The sequence below is a fragment of the Phoca vitulina genome, unplaced genomic scaffold, assembly GCF_004348235.1.
Source record: "Phoca vitulina isolate PV1807 unplaced genomic scaffold, GSC_HSeal_1.0 scaffold43, whole genome shotgun sequence".
Lineage (NCBI taxonomy): Eukaryota > Metazoa > Chordata > Mammalia > Carnivora > Phocidae > Phoca > Phoca vitulina.
In genome coordinates, this window is record NW_022589746.1 from 7,733,423 (window position 1) to 7,750,981 (window position 17,559).

The 17,559-nt window shown below is 36.5% G+C and overlaps 1 protein-coding gene across 3 annotated transcripts in view; it reads left to right on the forward strand.

Moving 5' to 3' along the window:
• RYR2 (ryanodine receptor 2) overlaps positions 1-17,559 on the forward strand; it is a 739,460-nt gene that overhangs the window by 437,152 nt on the left and 284,749 nt on the right. For all 3 annotated transcript variants that reach the window (XM_032430318.1, XM_032430320.1, XM_032430321.1), the window contains one exon: positions 513-596. In XM_032430318.1, coding sequence (XP_032286209.1) covers positions 513-596 — 84 coding nt within the window. The remainder of the gene's footprint in view (positions 1-512; positions 597-17,559) is intronic.

The window sequence follows — 17,559 nt, forward strand, 5'->3', positions numbered from 1 at the left end:
AATACTTCAGAGCTGTTGAAAAATAAACCAGCTTTATATGAAAGAACAGTATATCAGAGTTATGCTATAAGGTCAAGATGGAAAATTGCAGAGAACTCTCTCTTGATATGTACCCATTGTGTAAAAGGGGGAAAGAGAAACAATATACATGCCCGTGTGCATGCTCACACACACACATAAACTTGTGTTAGTAATTTCACAGATTAGAGCAGGATATTCAAGAATCAGTAGCAATCAGTGCCTTTAGGAAAAGAAACAGGACTACAGGGAGGGGATTGGAGAAAGACTTACTATTCAATATATTGCTCTTCGTGATATTTCAATTTTCAATGACTTACTCATTACTCAAAAGTAAATGATTTATAAATAAATGTTTTTCCTTTGCTTTAAAGGCAATTTCTGCTCTGCTTTCAAGGTGGACTGTTACACCTGATTCCCCTCTGCCATTATGTTGGGTTATTCTGGAGGTAGAGAAGGAGTTCTTGCAGCTTATCTCTGGTTTTGTTTTCCAGGACTTTGCTGGCATTAGGATGTCATGTGGGTATATCAGATGAACATGCTGAAGAAAAGGTGAAAAAAATGAAGCTGCCCAAGAAGTAAGTTGAATGCCTAAGCAATATTAAATAGTCTGTGCATTGATTCAATCATGCATTCAATTACTTGGGTGCAAATGGATTGGACCTCTTGATGGATACCTAGATGACTTGCCCTGAGAGGAGACAAAGCTCAGAAAATACTGGGAGTGTGTTATAAAAAGTGTGTTATTGGGCGCCTGGGTGGCTCAGTTGGTTAAGCGACTGCCTTCGGCTCAGGTCATGATCCTGGAGTCCCTGGATCGAGTCCCACATCAGGCTCCCTGCTCGGCGGGGAGTCTGCTTCTCCCTCTGACCCTGCCCCCCTCTCATGTGCTCTCTCTCATTCTCTCTCTCTCAAATAAATAAATAAAATCTTTAAAAAAAAAAAAAAAGTGTGTTATTTTTCTTGAATGTAGGTATGTGTGAACACACCGGTGCCCATATCCCTAACTGCTTATATCTAGTTTTCCACTTCGCACCAAAAGATATTTTTATAATTTAATTTGATTTTTTGAAGATTTATTTATTTGAGAAAGAGAGAGAATGCAAGTGGGGGGAGGGGCAGAGGAGAGGGAGAGAGAGAAACTTAGCAGTCTCCACGCCCATTGTGGAGCCTGACACGGGGCTTGACCTCACAACCCTGAGATCACAACCTGAGCTGAAACCAAGAGTCATATGCTTAACCGACTGCACCACCCAGGCACCCCTAATTTAATTTGTTACCAAAAGAACATATTTTAGGAAGAGTTATAAAGTTGGTATTATTATCCCCACTTTAAGATGAGTAAACTAAGGCCATGAAGCTATAGGGGTGATTTTTGCCTGCTGGGCTATAGCCTCTGTCCGTGAGCCTGTTGAACCTCTCAAAACTTCAGCTTTCTCAGCTGCTAACAGGTGATACCTTTTTCATGGGGAAACGTTTGGTATTAAATGAGTAAGTTCTGGATGAATGATTGCTGTTTCATGTTATTATGTTTGTTTTAATTTCCAAGGCCTATGCCTTATAAATGGCAGGTCTGGCCATGTGTTAAGTAATATGAGGATAAAGCAAAGCAGCCACCCCATACTCTCCATCGATCACCCTGACCTCAGGTTACCCCTGATAAACATAAAATCAAAATAGAAATCGTGAGCTTGCGCTGCAGATGCCAGTTCATGCAAGTAGTTCAACAAAAACTGTTACTCAGGTATTCCGTTAAAAAATGTGTAAAAGCTATGTTACTATGTAGCATATTTTTAAGTTCTAAAAGTTTTCTTCAAAAGTTTAAGCACTTCCATTGGATGCTATTTTAGGGCATTTTCACGTATTTACATTTTGAAATGACACTTCTTTGTCATTTTTGAGAATCACTAATAAAAGCAGATCCTCAGTGATTAGATATGTACCATCATCTATTTAAAACTATATATAAATGTTGATAATATGTTTTTTGCATCATTTTGTTTTTCTCTTTGAATTGTATTTCCAATCCATTTCCTTCACAAAATGTTACCCTGTTAAATATATTTTGATTGATCCCTCTGATCATACTTCTTTATAACCAAATCTAAATTGAGTTTTGTTTTGTCTTCTGTGATCACAGTCAGTAAATGTTGACATTTTCTTCTGATGTATTATAATTAATTGGGTATACAAGTCTTCAACATATATTCATTTTTGATAAAAATCAGTGTAAAAAGTAAGATTTTATTGGAAATAGTGCATAATGAAATGGATTCAGCTATTTTTCCATTTATATCATATACCCATGTATAAGCATTTATTGATAAAAAGACAAGTTCTGGGTCATTTGCATTCTTTGTTTACATAAATAAATATATTTTTATTAAAAAATTCAGTTCAAAGAAAAAAATCTGTTGAAAGAATGATAGAAAAAAAATCATTCAGTTCAATGAACTGGAACTTAATAGTGGTTCATCCTCAGAAATCATATTTGATGACCTATCACATGATGACTCAGTCATGTCCTTCCTTGTTCAGTTTTTTAAAAGCAAAAAATTAGAAACTGCCTTACTTGGGAAAGAATTTATTATCTTCTTATTAAAGTCACTCACTATCTCAGTTTTTTGGTAATTATATCATAAAGGCATTATTAAAATGAGAAACAACAACAAAAACTAGTAGTTATATCTGCTACTCATTCACTTAGAGGTACTTAACCTGATGTACATAAGGATAAGAAGATGGAAATACTAATTTCAGATTACCTTTGCCAGCATAATATATTTAAGAAACTATTATTATCATGTGCTATGTGTGTGTGTTTGTGTCACTGTGTGTGTCTTGTCAAAACTTTGGGGCAAAGTAGTCACTCTGAAAAGTATGAAATCTGTATGATTCCATCTATATGACATTCTGGAAGAGACAACACGATAGAGTCAGTAAAAATATCAGTGGTTGCCAGGAGTTGGGAGGTAGGAAGAGATGAATGGTCAGAGCACAGGGATTTTCAGGACAGTGAAAATATTTTGTATGACACTGTAATGACTAGATAATGTCATTTTACATTTATCAAAACCCATGAAATGTACAACACCTAATGTAAGCCAGGGGTGATGATAATGGATAATGGATGATAATGATGTCTCAATGTAGGTTCATGAATTGTATGTAACAAATGTACCACTTTGCTTGGAGAATGTTGATAATGGGGAAAGCTTTGTGTGTGGAGGCAGAGGATATCTCTGTATCTTCTTCTCAATTCTGCTGTGAACATAAAACTGCTCCAAAAAATAGTCTTAAAAAAATAAACAACCCCCCCCCCTTGGGGTCAGAATTTAGCTTATTCAGTTTATGGAATTCATTTGCCATAAAACCTAATTAGTAAAACCAGTTTTCACTGTGAAAACCATCAGTTTAAATAGAATTATTTTTGGTCAGAAAATGTCAGGCTTCTTTTTTCTGTTGAAATAAATGGGTTGATGCATGTTTCTGTAATAGCCAACTCAATTCTGATCTCTAAATCTGAGATAAATAGAAACCAAATGATTGATCAATGTATACATAGAGCATAGGGTTTGCAATAAGTTAGTCTTGTTGAGGGATGGATTAAACTCCTCTGCCTTCATAATTTTTTACTGATGCCTTTTATTTGTGTTGCTTTTAGTAGTTCTGCATTACTTGAAAATAGATGGGGGAAATGGACACTAAAAGGACACCATTAAATGGAAACTATTCACCTGCTGGCAGTCTATACTACATCTCAATTTTCCATGAGATACCATCTTATTATTTATTGGCAAAAATTAAGAAATTTGATAATAACAAGGATTGATGTGGATGTAGATTCACACAAGTCTAAAAGGTTGGAATGTGTTTACAATCATTTTTAAAGCAGTTTGGCATAATTGTATAAAATTAAACATTTGCACATCTTCTTACCCAGCAGTCACTCCTAGAGATATGCCCTAGAGAAAGTCCACACCAACAAACATGAAAGCCATTGTTTTTAGAAATATTATTTTTAATGGCATAAAAATAAGGGAGAGGAATAGGAGAAATATTTTTCAGTAGGAAGATGGATTAAGTTGGATATAATCACATAATAAAATGAATGAATTTTAGTCATAAATGGCAACATAGATGAACCTAAAAAATAATGTTGAGGTCGGAAAAGAATATATCCCACAAGGCTATATAAAGTATAATACTATCTTTAAGACTGAAAAACAAAACATTTATATGTAATATGTATATGTGTGTGTATATATATATATGAGGAGCACACAGATACAGTGGTATTAATAATATTCTAATTCTTAACATGGTGGATTAATGGAATTCACTCTATTATAATGCTTTAAAGCATATTCTTTTGTATCAAGAATAGTTTTTTTAAAATTTTATTATGTTATGTTAATCACCATACATTACATCATTAGTTTTTGATGTAGTGTTCCATGATTCATTGTTTGCGTATAACACCCAGTGCTCATTATAACACATGCCCTCCTTAATACCCACCCCCCGGCTACCCCGTCCCCCCACCTGCCTCCCCTCCAAAACCCTCAGTTTGTTTCCCAGAGTCCATAGTCTCTTATGGTTCATCTCCCCCTCCAATTTCCCCCCCTTCATTTTATCCTTCCTTCTCTCTTCTTTTTTTTAACATATAATGTATGATTTGTTTTAGAGGTACAGGTCTGTGATTCAACAGTCTTACACAATTCACAGTGCTCACCATAGCACATACCCTCCCCAATGTCTATCACCCAGCCACCCCATCCCTCCCACCCCCCACCACTCCAGGAACCCTCAGTTTGTTTCCTGAGATTAAGAATTTCTCATATCAGTGAGATCATATGATACATGTCTTTCTCTGATTGACTTATTTCGCTCAGCATAATACCGTCCAGTTCCATCCACATCGTTGCAAATGGCAAGATTTCATTCCTTTTGATGGCTGCATAATATTCCATTGTATATATATACCACATCTTCTTTATCCATTCATCTGTCAATGGACATCTTGGCTCTTTCCATAGTTTGGCTATTGTGGACATTGCTGCTATAAACATTGGGGTACACATACCCCTTCGGATCACTACATTTGTATCTTTGGGGTAAATACCCAGTGGTGTACTTGCTGGGTCGTATAGTAGCTCTGTTTTCAACTTTTTGAGGAACCTCAAGAATAGTTATTTTGAAAAATAAAAATATGACAGTGAAAATCCAAGTCCATCAATAATCACAATAAAGGCAAATGGGTTTATTTTTTCAGGTAAGATACAGAGATTGTCAGATTGGATTCAAAAAGATAACTCATGTTGTACACACCCCACAAAAATAAAACCCAGCTGTGTGAAGACACATCAATAAATTTAGAAAAATGGAACTACTCTATGATCCAGATATTGCACTACTAGGTATTTACCCAAAGAATACAAAAATGCTGATTCTGAGGGATACATGCACCCTGATGTTTATAGCAGCATTATCTACAATAGCCAAATTATAGAAATAGCCCAAGTGTCCATCAACTGATGAATGGATAAGGAAGATGTGGTGTGTATATACAATGGAATGTTACTCAGCCATAAAAAAGAATGAAATCTTGCCATTTGCCAGAACATGGATAGAACTAGAGCGTATTATGCTAAGTGAAATAAGTCAAAGAAAGACAAATACCATATGATTTCACTCATGTGGAATTTAAGAAAGAAAACAAATGAGCAAAGGGAAAAGGAGAGAGAGAAACCAAGAAACAGACTCTTAACTATAGAGAACAAACAGATGGTTACCAAAGGGGAGGTGGGTGAGGGGATGGGCTAAGAAGGTGATAGGGATTAAGGAGTGCACTTGTTGAGATGAGCACTGGGTATTGTATGGAAGTGTTGAATCACTTCATAGTACAGCTAAAACTAAATATTACACTCTATATTAACTGGTATTTAAATAAAAACTAAAGTTAGAACATAGAAAAATTGAAACTAATGAGAACATGATGTACCAAGAAATATTACTCAAAAGGAGACTGTAGTTTCCTTCTTATCCATTGTCCCATGTAAGACAAAAAAGCTCTGAAAGCAAAATTAAGAACAGAAGGTCACTGTACAAAGATTTAAAAAAAAACCCAAGCCTTATACTATAATTACTCACGTATGCACCAAGTAAAATAGTTTTAAAAAGTCAAAATATTAATAGATTTTCCAAAATAGACAAATGTGCAATCATAGTAATAATTCATAACACAACTCTCAGAAACTGATATGTGCAACAGACAAATATTAATGAAGATTAATAAAAATTTTAACTCCTATAAACTAAAATATATTGACATATATAGAACACTGTACATAAGGAACATATATACAATTTTGCATCTATGACATGAGGACATTGATATAAAGATCATATTCACTGAATCACAAGGACTAATAGCAACAACCAAAAAATATATATAAAGCCATGACATATTTAGAAACATTAAAATGTAGTTCTAAATAACTAGTGAATCAAATGTATCATCATGATAATTTAAAAACACAAAAATGGAAAAGGAAAAGATTGTATCAAAACATGTGAATTGTTTATATAAAACACTACTTAGAGAAAGCATTTTTCATAAGCAGGAAAAAAAGTCTGGAAAGACTGATAAAGGGAAAAAAAGACTTAACAATTTTAGGGATATTTTCAGGAGATCTAGCAAAATGTAATTTATGCCAAAATTTTCTGAATTTAAGTGATATGGACAGTTGTGTAGAGTAATACCAAAACTGAGTCAAGAAGAAAGAAAATGTTATTAGAGTTATAGCTACTAAAGGAATTGTACTAGTTTAAAATTATCCCAGTACATTTAGAAATAACTATAAGATGTTTTACTTATAAGCATATGAATTCTTAGCAAGCAATAATCTGAGAAAACCTTCTTAACCTGATAAAAGGCCAACAGCAACCAATAATCTATAAGGTAAAGCCCAAAAATTTTTCCTTTAAGATTCAGGCATGAGATAGTAAAAGCCACTATTACCTGATATATTCAACACAGCCAATGCAATGAGATAAGAAAAACAGTATGAGTATTGGAAAGGAAGAAAACAAACTGTCATCAACAGCAGGTAATATTATTATGACATGGAAAACTCAGGAGAATCTACAGAATTATTTGTTAACAATAAATTCAGTAATATTGCTAGGTATCTTTTAAAATACCATTTAGATATCATGTACAAATGCAAAAAGAAATAAACAAATCCTTAATATCTAAGACAGTTGAGAAACCTAGGAATAAATCTAACAGAAGAGGAACAGACCTCTGTGGATATGCACTCAATAAGGGCTGGGCTTTGTTTATTACAATGCCCCTAGTTTCTAAAATGCCTAGTACGGGAGTGACATCAGCAACATGACTCAGAAATTGTTTCTCCTTTTTATCCCCTTTTGTAATCAACAAATTAGACATCCATACATAAACAAGAGCATCTTTGTGGAGGTTTCCAGACTTTGCACCTTACCCCAAGGGACTCAAGAGGAATCTCACTCACCAGTGCAGATGTTAGGACACAGACAAACTCCATAGAAACTGTGGAACCTGAGTAGCTGGTGAAACTGCCTGGACCCCTCTTGGGGCTAATGGGCAAGAATTGGGCGTGTGCTGAACTGAGCAGGCACTCACTGACCACAGAGAACTTGCAGAAATCCAGCTTCCAAAAGGCAGATGCCAACACACTGTTGAAGAAGAAAGGAAAAGAAAAATATGAGTTGAATCATAGTGAAAGTGGTAAGAGAAACTTTGTAGGCACTGCCCTACTTTTAAGAAGGAGCCTTTTGGGGCTGATTTATTGGTAGAGGTGACTCTTCTGCAGGCAAAGAGGCAGATGGTGAGAGAGAATTCAGTTTTCCCAGTTGGCAGGATGCAGCTAGGGAAACCCATTTCTGTCCACCAAAACCCAGAGTACTACAGTGGGAGCTTAGTCATGAGAGCTTTGGGAGGATTTGGGGAAAGAGGGAGGTAAGAATTTCAAACAGTCTTTAATCTGCTCAGCAGAAAGTCCACCCACAAGCCTTTGGGAGTGACATGCCCTTACCCCATCTCCCTACCAAGTCCGTGGGCATCCCCAACTCACCAAGTGTTAAATCCATACTTCCCCCAACTCTGCCAGCTGGGTGTGTGCTCCTGAGTATGTCCAGAAAGGCAAGCTTCAGGAGATGGGGACCATGTTCAGAACATAAGCCACCCTTGGTGGGCAAGGGAGAATCCACAAACCTGAAATATAGCATACCCCTCTGGAAATTAAAAAACAACAACAACAACAGAGGTTTCTAATAACCTGCCTAGCAGACTGTAAGAACCAGAGAAGACACAGAGCAAATTAAGAGGGTCTTAGTTATTTCAAATGCACAAGCAAAAATGCATACCTACAAGTAATATGAAAAATCAAGGAAATATGGCATCACAAAAAGAAAATAATTTTCCAGCAACCAAGCTCAAAGGCATAGGATATTACCATCTGATAATTCAAAATAGCTGTTATGAAGAAATTCAAGAAGCTACAAGAAAACTCAAAGACAATCCAGTGAAATCAGGAGTAAAGTTAATGAACAGAAGGAGCTCTTTACCAAAGCGATTGAGATTCTAAAAAAGAACCAAATGGAAATACTGAACCTGAAGAATTCAGTGAATGAGATGAAGAATGTAGCGGAGAACATCTGTCTCAGGGCAGATCAGGTGGAGGAAGAATAATGGCTTGGAGAATATGAATATAGAATTAATACACTTAGAAGAGGAGAGGGGAACTAAGTTTAAAAAGAGTGAAGAAAGGCTAAAAAAAGCTCTCAGATTCTATCAGAAAAGCAAATATCTGAATGATCAGGCTCTAGAAGGAGAAGGGAAGGAGAAGGGGCAGAGTTTATTTAAAGAAATAATAGCCAAGAACTTCCCAAACCTGGGGAAAGACTTGGACGTACAAGTCCATGAAGCTAATAGCATACCCTGTTATCTCAGTGTAAAAAGACCTTCTCCAAGACACATTTTAATGAAACTGTCAAAAATCAACCATAAAGAATCTTGAAGCCAGGGAAAAAAGAAAGTAACTGACAAAGGAACCCCCATTAGGCTATCGGCAGATTTCTTAACAGAAACTCTGACAGGCCAGGAGAGAGTGGAATGATGTATTCAAAGTGTGGAAAGATAAAAATTGCCCGCCAAGAATACTCTGTCTGGCAAAGTTATCCTTCACATATGAAAGAGAAATAAAGGCTTTCCCAGACAAAAGCTGAGGGAGTTCACCACCTCTAGACCTGCCTTGCAAGAAATGCTGAAAGGAATTCTTCATGCTGAAATGGGAAGATGCTAACCCAAGAATATAGCAGCATGTGAAAGCTAACAGCACACTGATAATGGGGAAAAATCAGACTCAGAGAACTGTTACTCTATATTTGGATGGTATGTTAACCATGCAACTATAGTATGGAAGTCAAAGTAGAAGAGTAATAAGAACTATAGCTGCCAGGGCACCTGGGTGGCTCAGTTGGTTGAGTGTCTAACTCTTGATTTCAGCTCAGGTCATGATCTCAGGGTCGTGAGATCAAGCTCCAGGTCGGGCTCCTTGCTCAGCGCAGAGAGAATCTCTCTCTCTCCCTCTACCCCTCTTCGTAGGTATTTGAAGATAAGTTACTATCAGCCTAAAATGGACTGTTTTATCTGTAAGCTATTTTATGTAATTCACAAGGTAACCACAAAGCAAATGCCTAGAGTGGATCTGCAAAAGACAAAGGGAAACAGAGCATACCTCTGTGGAGTATAACCAATGTACAAAAGTAGGCATGAACAGAGAGGGAAAATACAATGGAAATTCAAAAGGACCAGAAAGTAATGAATAAGATGGCATTCATGAATAAGTTCTTACATATCAACAATTACTCTAAATGTACATGGGTTGAATTTACCAATCAAAAGGCACAGAGGGGCTGGATGGAAAAAAAAAAAAGATCCAACTACATGCTGCCTACAAGAGACCCATTTCAGATTTAAGGATGCACATAGACTCAAAGTGTCATTTGAATTATATGCTGCATTTCCTATTTGAAAATAGGCTAATTGAGTATTTTTTTCCTTATGTATAATACACATCATTTCATTAAAAATCCTTAAGGACTTTTGTGGAATGTGTGATTCGTCGTAGTTCTTTCCCCCCTTCTTATTCCTCCTCAAAACAAACAGGCAATTGAAGAGTGTAACATATTATCATCAATTCTTAAATTCATGGATCTTCCTACATTTATTGTAAAGTGAAGCTCTTGACCCACTGCACAGTTTGATGAACAGGGTCCATTTACCATAGGGACAAAGAAAAATGCAATGGAAAGAATCCACTTAGAGAGCTTATGATTGCCAATTTCTAATATGCCTGAGTAATTGAGATTTAAAAACAGAACAGAATTATAGGTTTAAATGAAAAAAATCCAGGGCACCTGGGTGGCTCCGTCAGGTAAGCATCTGCTTTTGGCTCAGGTCATGACGCCAGGGTGCTGGGATTGAGTCCCGTGTCAGGCACCCTGCTCAAGCAGGAGGTCTGCTCTCCCTCTCCTGTCTCTCCCCCTGGCTTGTGTGCTCTCTCTCTCTCTCAAATAAATAAATAAAATCTTTTTAAAAAAATGAAAAAAATCTTGTCTGAATACCAGTGCCATTTATTAAACTTTTCTTTAGCACTTATCTGTGTTATTAAAATAGCACGAACATAGTAGATCAGGAACTGGTTGCCTCTATATATCACTGGGAGGTAACAGGTAGTGTTGAATTATGAATTGGTAATGTTTAGAATTGTCGAGAGGTCTTTAAATCCAGTGGTAAATTCCCTCTGTCCCCCATCACCTTCTTACCACTAATTCTATGAAGCCCCTGGTAGTGATGGGAAGTGAAGGGATGAATGGTATCTCAGGCATATGTGGGCACATAAAAGGCTAAGAATGATATTCTCAATGCATATAGGTATATATAAATGACTTTCTAATTTGAAGGCTTGGATGCTGAATTGTGTAGGCCCATGATATATATATATATATATATATATATATACTGCTTACATAGACATAGCACATGTACCACATTCAGTTTATGTAAATATTTACCTAAATGAAAGATGGTGTTACAAATACAGTTGGATTTTTTCTTTAATGATGAAGCACTGTGATCATGAAGGAAAAAAAAACAGATTTATACACTCCTTTTATGTGTAATGAGTAAATTTCACAAATCACAAATTTAAAAATGTGCTAATATATAATGTTCTTTATTTTCTCTGATCAGGTTTAATTTCATATTTAAGCCCAATGGACCTTGCACCAGAATGAAGCTTAGTATTAGAAACTTAATCCTAGTCTGTTCAGTGCAAACTGTTAAAATCAATGTTTTCTGTGTTTATTTTCACCTTTAAGTTTTGATTCAAATGTCATCTCAAAGCAATCCTTCTTCACTTCTTTAAGATTATTCCCTATTTAATAAAAAAAAATAAAATTGCTCCTTTTTAAAAATTGTACATTTCCGCATGCCCCCTTTTCTCTTTTATTCTTCCCCACAGCACTTACATCTAACATACTATTGTTTTGCACTTACTTTATTGCCTGATTCTCTATCAGAACATAATTTCTATAGACTTTTTTTGTCCATGTTATTCAATGATATATCATTAGTTCCTAGAATAGGGCCTAGAATGTTTTAATTCTACCACTGAATGAGTATTTGTTGTTGAATTTGAATTCAGTGTCTACCTCCCTCTTACCACTGGGGCTACCTGTGTTTGGGACACTCACCCGTTGGGGAGGAGACATTGGATCCATGCTCCACCTCCTTTGATTTTGCTGTGATGACTGAATTATGTCAAAGCAAATTAGAGCTGGACAGAAGTTAAAGCTATAAAGGCAAATTTTATTCAGGAACTATTGCAATAGGGGAAGAGGGACCTCTGTGTCAAACTGAACTCCATTCTGAACAAGGAGAAGTGGGGATTTATTGCCAAGGAGAAGGATCAGGGGTAGGGGAAGGCAGTGGATAGAAGATTACTAATAGGAAACATCAAGGAGAAGGGGGATTCTGCAAAAGCAACTTGATAGGATTCTTGTTGAAGGCAGACCTTGTGATAAAATGTCAAGGGTGGGAGATGAAGAATGTGATCAGATATCAAGGATGGAGGATTTTTGTTAAACTGATCCAGTAGGGTTCTTGCTAAAATGGAACTAATTGGAACAAGGACAGAGCCCAAGGTCAGAGTCCCAGTCCAAAAGAGGGGGGCTCAGAGGAGCCTGACTCAAGTTTGGTCAGGGGAGTGTCTTTGCAATTGTCTTCATTCATCGCTGCTGGTATCCTATGGGATACCTGTTTTCCCCACTGGTCTTTGGTAATGGGTCTACACAGTGGGTTTCTTCTCATTTCTGTGAGTACTCCAGGTCACTGCTCTTCTTTTAGCTTCCTTTAAGTCAGTTTAGGGAGTATCAGAAACCTAAGAATACTCTTTCTGGCAATTTGAGTATTGCAGTCTGTTGGTGGAGCGAGTGGGGAGGGTGGTCTATCAGCCTAGACTTGGTTGGTTGCCATATTTATTTTTCTGAAGTTGTGTTGTGCAAGGAAGGGGTTGAGTGTGGGAGATTCTAAGACCTGGCCATTTTCCTCCGTATGCTCTGGAAGCAAGACAGAAGTTCACCTTGGCCCTGGGATCTTCCTTGTCTCTACCTGGGTGGGTGTTGGGGAGCTTTGGCTTCCCTCCAGCTCCCCTGTCCTCTAGGCTCTGGAACCAGTCTGGGCGGGAGAAGGAGTCTTTATCTGGTTTTCCTCAAGTCTCAAGGGTTTGTTTTTTTGATATTCAAATATCAGAAGGCCTTTTATCTAAAAGACTTTTGTCTCTGCAGTGAATTTTCAAAGCCTGTTTTTTAAAATCCAAAAGCCAAGAATGGCTTTCTGTGGTCTCTCTCTTGAGATGACCCCTCCTTGGGGCATTGGATACCTTGTGTTTTGTTTCAAAGGGGCTGTGGGGTAGTGGAAGGCCTTGGAGTAAAAAGAAATTGATAAAAAAGGAATTGGGTGGGGTAAGGGAGGCCTCCCAGGCACTTCATCGTATTACATTTACTTAAAAACAAGGAAGTGAAGTCGTAGAAAAAATATATCCCTTGTCCGTTTCCTTTCTAATTTCTACATTGAAATTAATTCTCCTGTATTTGTTTCCTGGAGAAGGGTTTTTTAATTCTCTCTCTATTCTTTCTGTGAAAATGTCAGCCCAGTATGCATTGTTAGTAGATGTGCTTCCAGCAAAACTTGTCCTTAATATCTCTGGTGTGCAGTCATCTGAGATTTTCCCATTTGTTCCAAGGTACTTGAAGGGCTGATTTGGTTTTGAAATTTACACCTAACATCCACTGAACTTGGACATAATCTTTTCATGTTTACTGCACATCCTTCACAGCATAATGACTTCCAAGCTTCATTTAACCTGATTCCTACTAAACAAGGAAGCTTGAGAGGTGGGAGAGGCTAGAAAAAAAAGAAAAGGTTTTTCTGCTTAGTGTTTTTGGTATTCTGCCATGTTTTTTGTACACCACTTTAATTGCCCCTTTAGTGATATTATACTGAATGCTTTTTTCAAAGGCTCATTTAGAATACCTGCTTAGGAAAAATGTGGGTCAGGTGGGAATGAAGCACAAAACTAAATTGCTACTTAACATGACAGCTCATCAGTGGGGACAAGTGCTATCAATTTTTTGTTTATATCTTTGGTAATTTAATGCAGATGAAACTGGCAGTTTGCCAGTTGTTTTTATTTTTCCGAGCAAAAAGATATTTTAAAAAAGAAACTGAAGCCCAGTATATATAGCTTATTAATCTTACTGTTTTATTTTAATTACTGGATTATATGCTACAGCAAAATTGAGAGCTAATAACTGCAAAAGAATTTTGATACCTTGGAAAGTGAGTATATTGAATGTATTTATTTAGTTCCACATATATTCCTCATTAGCTAAATTTCAGAATGATTGATGGAATGGGGACTTTGCATATTAAGGTAAAGGAAGTTAAAATGATACCAACTAAACAGATTGCAGGAGAAAATATCTATTGACTGATTCTGGTAGAATTTTCCCAGGAAGCTCAAGAAAGTAGGATGTAACACATGAATGTCTTTAATATGAGCTGTATGTATTCTGTATTAATATAATTACTAATGATATTACTTTTCCCTATTCCTTGGGCTATGAAATTCTAATTCCCAAGAATTGGTACAGCAGTCTTTCTTTCATTTCTTTTAAATTTCTGGAAATTAATCTGAAACTTTACTTGAAACCACTTAGCTTCCAAGGCTTATGTCAATCTCATTTTTCTCAAAAGCTTTGCTTTTTGTTCTTTTTCAACCACAAGAAGGTAATATTTCCAATTAGCAGTTGGTTGACCTTTATGTACCTAATGAAATTACATTAATAAGGTGAAATGCACACAATTTGCCAAAGTTCATTTATGCTCTTTAAAAAAAAAATCCTATTTTGATATAGTGGTTTGATTCTTTGTCAACATGTACTACAAACAAAAAGAGTTGTATAAATCATTGTTGATACTGATTCATATTAGTTAGGCATTGATGATGTCAGCATTTTTATCAAATACGGTAGGTTGAAGTCTATGAATTTCAAAGATATTTGTATTTATCTTTACTGTAGACGATTTGAAGTATAACAGTATGGAAGTAAGGTTCAGGTGAAATGGGAGTTGGTAACTTTAATTTGGAAGGGATTATTAGCCATTTAAAAGAATCACTTGAACCTTCAAATCCTTCCTTACACAGGATTATTTAGAAAAGTAAAATGAATTGTGGTCTACATCTGATAGCGAGCACGAACTAATTAATTATTGTGCTGTTTGAAATCAACAGATGCAAATACATCTCCGTGGGTTTTCATTGTGACCACAGATTAAAGCAGCTCTGGTAGATACTCCATGTAGGAAGGGAAAAATTTAGAAAATCAGGAGAAACACTTATGTCCTGTATTATCCAGCTTTACACATTAGTAGAACTTATCTATAATGTTTGACTTGGAAGGACGTCCTTCCCATCCTCCACCTTTCAAACATACCCCCCTATTCCATATGAGATATTACTGGGAGGTTACCATTAAAATGGGTTGCCAGAGAGGATTTTTCCTCTTTTCAAATGCACACATCGCTCATTAAGATGAATTAGGCTCTAATCAATTTTTCATAGATTAGTTTCAAAACTCTGTCCTGTGTGTCCCCTCTGTGATGGCTAGGAGGGCTCAGGACCATTGGAAAATGGGAGAAAAAAGAATTGTGTGCCATTGGGCTACCCTGTGCTGGGCAGTTGTGGGGAAATCAGGAGGGGAGGGTGTCAAGCAGAGACAGGAAGATGGTACAGTAGCAAAGATAGTTCTTTGTCATTGTTCCTAACACTGCTTCCAACAAGTCACGTTAAACTTGGAAATCAGACTCTGCCAGCTTGCTCATCTGTTGGTACATTGCAAATGTATTCTTGAAAAAAAATATTTTCTGAATGAGAACTTGTACATAGGCTGTGCTTACAGTTTATAGATTTATCTATTTATAATCAGAATTCTGTAACATACAATGATTTCTATGAGCAATTAAAAAATCCCATGTGGGACGCCTGGGTGGCTCAGTCAGTTAAGTGTCTGCCTTCTGCTCAGGTCATGATCCCGGGTACTCAGGTCATGATCCTGGGGTCCTGCGATCGAGTCCCGCATTAGGCTCCTTGCTCAGCCCTGCTTCTCCCTCTGGCTGCCGCTCCCTCTGCTTGTGCTCTCTCTCTCTGACAAATAAATAAATAAAATATTAAAAAAAAAAAAAAAGTAAAAAATCCCATGTGGCTTCTTTATAAAAAAAATGAAATAAAAAATATTGTTAATTACCCAAACATGCAGAGTTCTGATTTAAAACAGAACAAAATTTCTCGTCTATAAACGTGGCTTGTGATGTAAATTGAATGACATAAGGCCGTAATTAGCCATAATTGTTACAATTGCCAGACTAATCTAATCCACTTACACAAAACAAAATATTTCCAATAATTTTGTCTATAGATAAATGATTTATAAAATATGAGATGTCTTATAATGAAATAGTAACTAAGGCAATCTCAGCTTTATTCATGCTTAAAAATTATTTGCTGTAACACATCGATTCATTCAACATATTTTTATTGAATGCCTACCATGAATCAGATGCTATTCTCCGTTTTGTGGGTAGTAAGGAACAAAGCAGTCGAACTTCCTGCCATAAAGAAGCTTACCTGGTAATTCTGCTAGCCATAGCCCAGAATACTTAAAAGAAAAAAGATGACATAGTTTTATCTCAGCATTTTCTCATGTTCTGATCATTTTTTTTTAACTTGGCATAATTAGCTGGTGAATTTTCTTTGTACAAAGGAGAATCTTTGAGATGAAGATCCATGTACCTTTATATTAATTTGGCATGTAAAGTTAATTCTTTTTTTTTAAATTTAAATTCAGTTAGCCAACATATAGTACATCATTAGTATCAGATGTAGTGTTCAGTGATTCATCAGTTGTGTATAATACCCAGTGCTCATCACATCACATGCCCTCCTTAATGCCCATCACCCAATTACCCCATCCCCCTACCCACCTCCCCTCCAGCAATCCTCAGTTTGTTTCCTATAGTCAAGAGTAAATCATGGTTTTTCTCCCTCTCTGATGACTTCCCATTCAGTTTTTCTTCCCTTCCCCTGTGATCCTCTGTGCTGTTTCTTACATTCCACATATGAGTAAAACCATATGATAATTGTCTTTCTCTGATTGAGTTATTTTGCTCAACATAATACCCTCCAGTTCCATCCACATCAATGTAAATGGTAAGTATTCATACTTTCTGATGGCTGAGTAATATTCCATATATATATATATACCACATCTTCCTTATCCTTTCATCTTTTGATGGACTTCTCAGCTCTTTCCACAGTTTGGCTATTGTGGACATTGCTGCTATGAACATTGGGTTGCAGGTGCCCCTTCGGATCCCTACATTTGTATATTTGGGGTAAATACATAGTAGTGCAATTGCTGGGTCATAGGGTAGCTCTATTTTTAACTTCTTGAGGAACCTCCATACTGTTTTCCAGAGTGGCTGCACCAGCTTACATTCCCACCAACAGTGTAAGAGGGTTCCCCTTTCTCTTCATCCTCACCAACATTTACTTTTTCCTGAGTTGTTAATTTTTGCCATTCTGACTAGTGTGAGGTGGTATCTCATCATTGTTTTGATGTGTATTTCTCTGATGCCAAGGGATGTGGAGCAATTTTTCATGTGTCTGTTGGTCATTGTATGTCTTCTTTGGAGAAATATCTGTTCATGTCTTCTGCCCATTTCTTGACTAGATTATTTGTTTTTTGAGGTGTTGAGTTTGATAAATTCTTTATAGATCATGGATACTAGCCCTTTATTTGATGTCATTTGCAAAAATCTTGTATTCCATAGGTTGCCTTTTAGTTTTGTTGACTGTTTTCTTTGCTGTG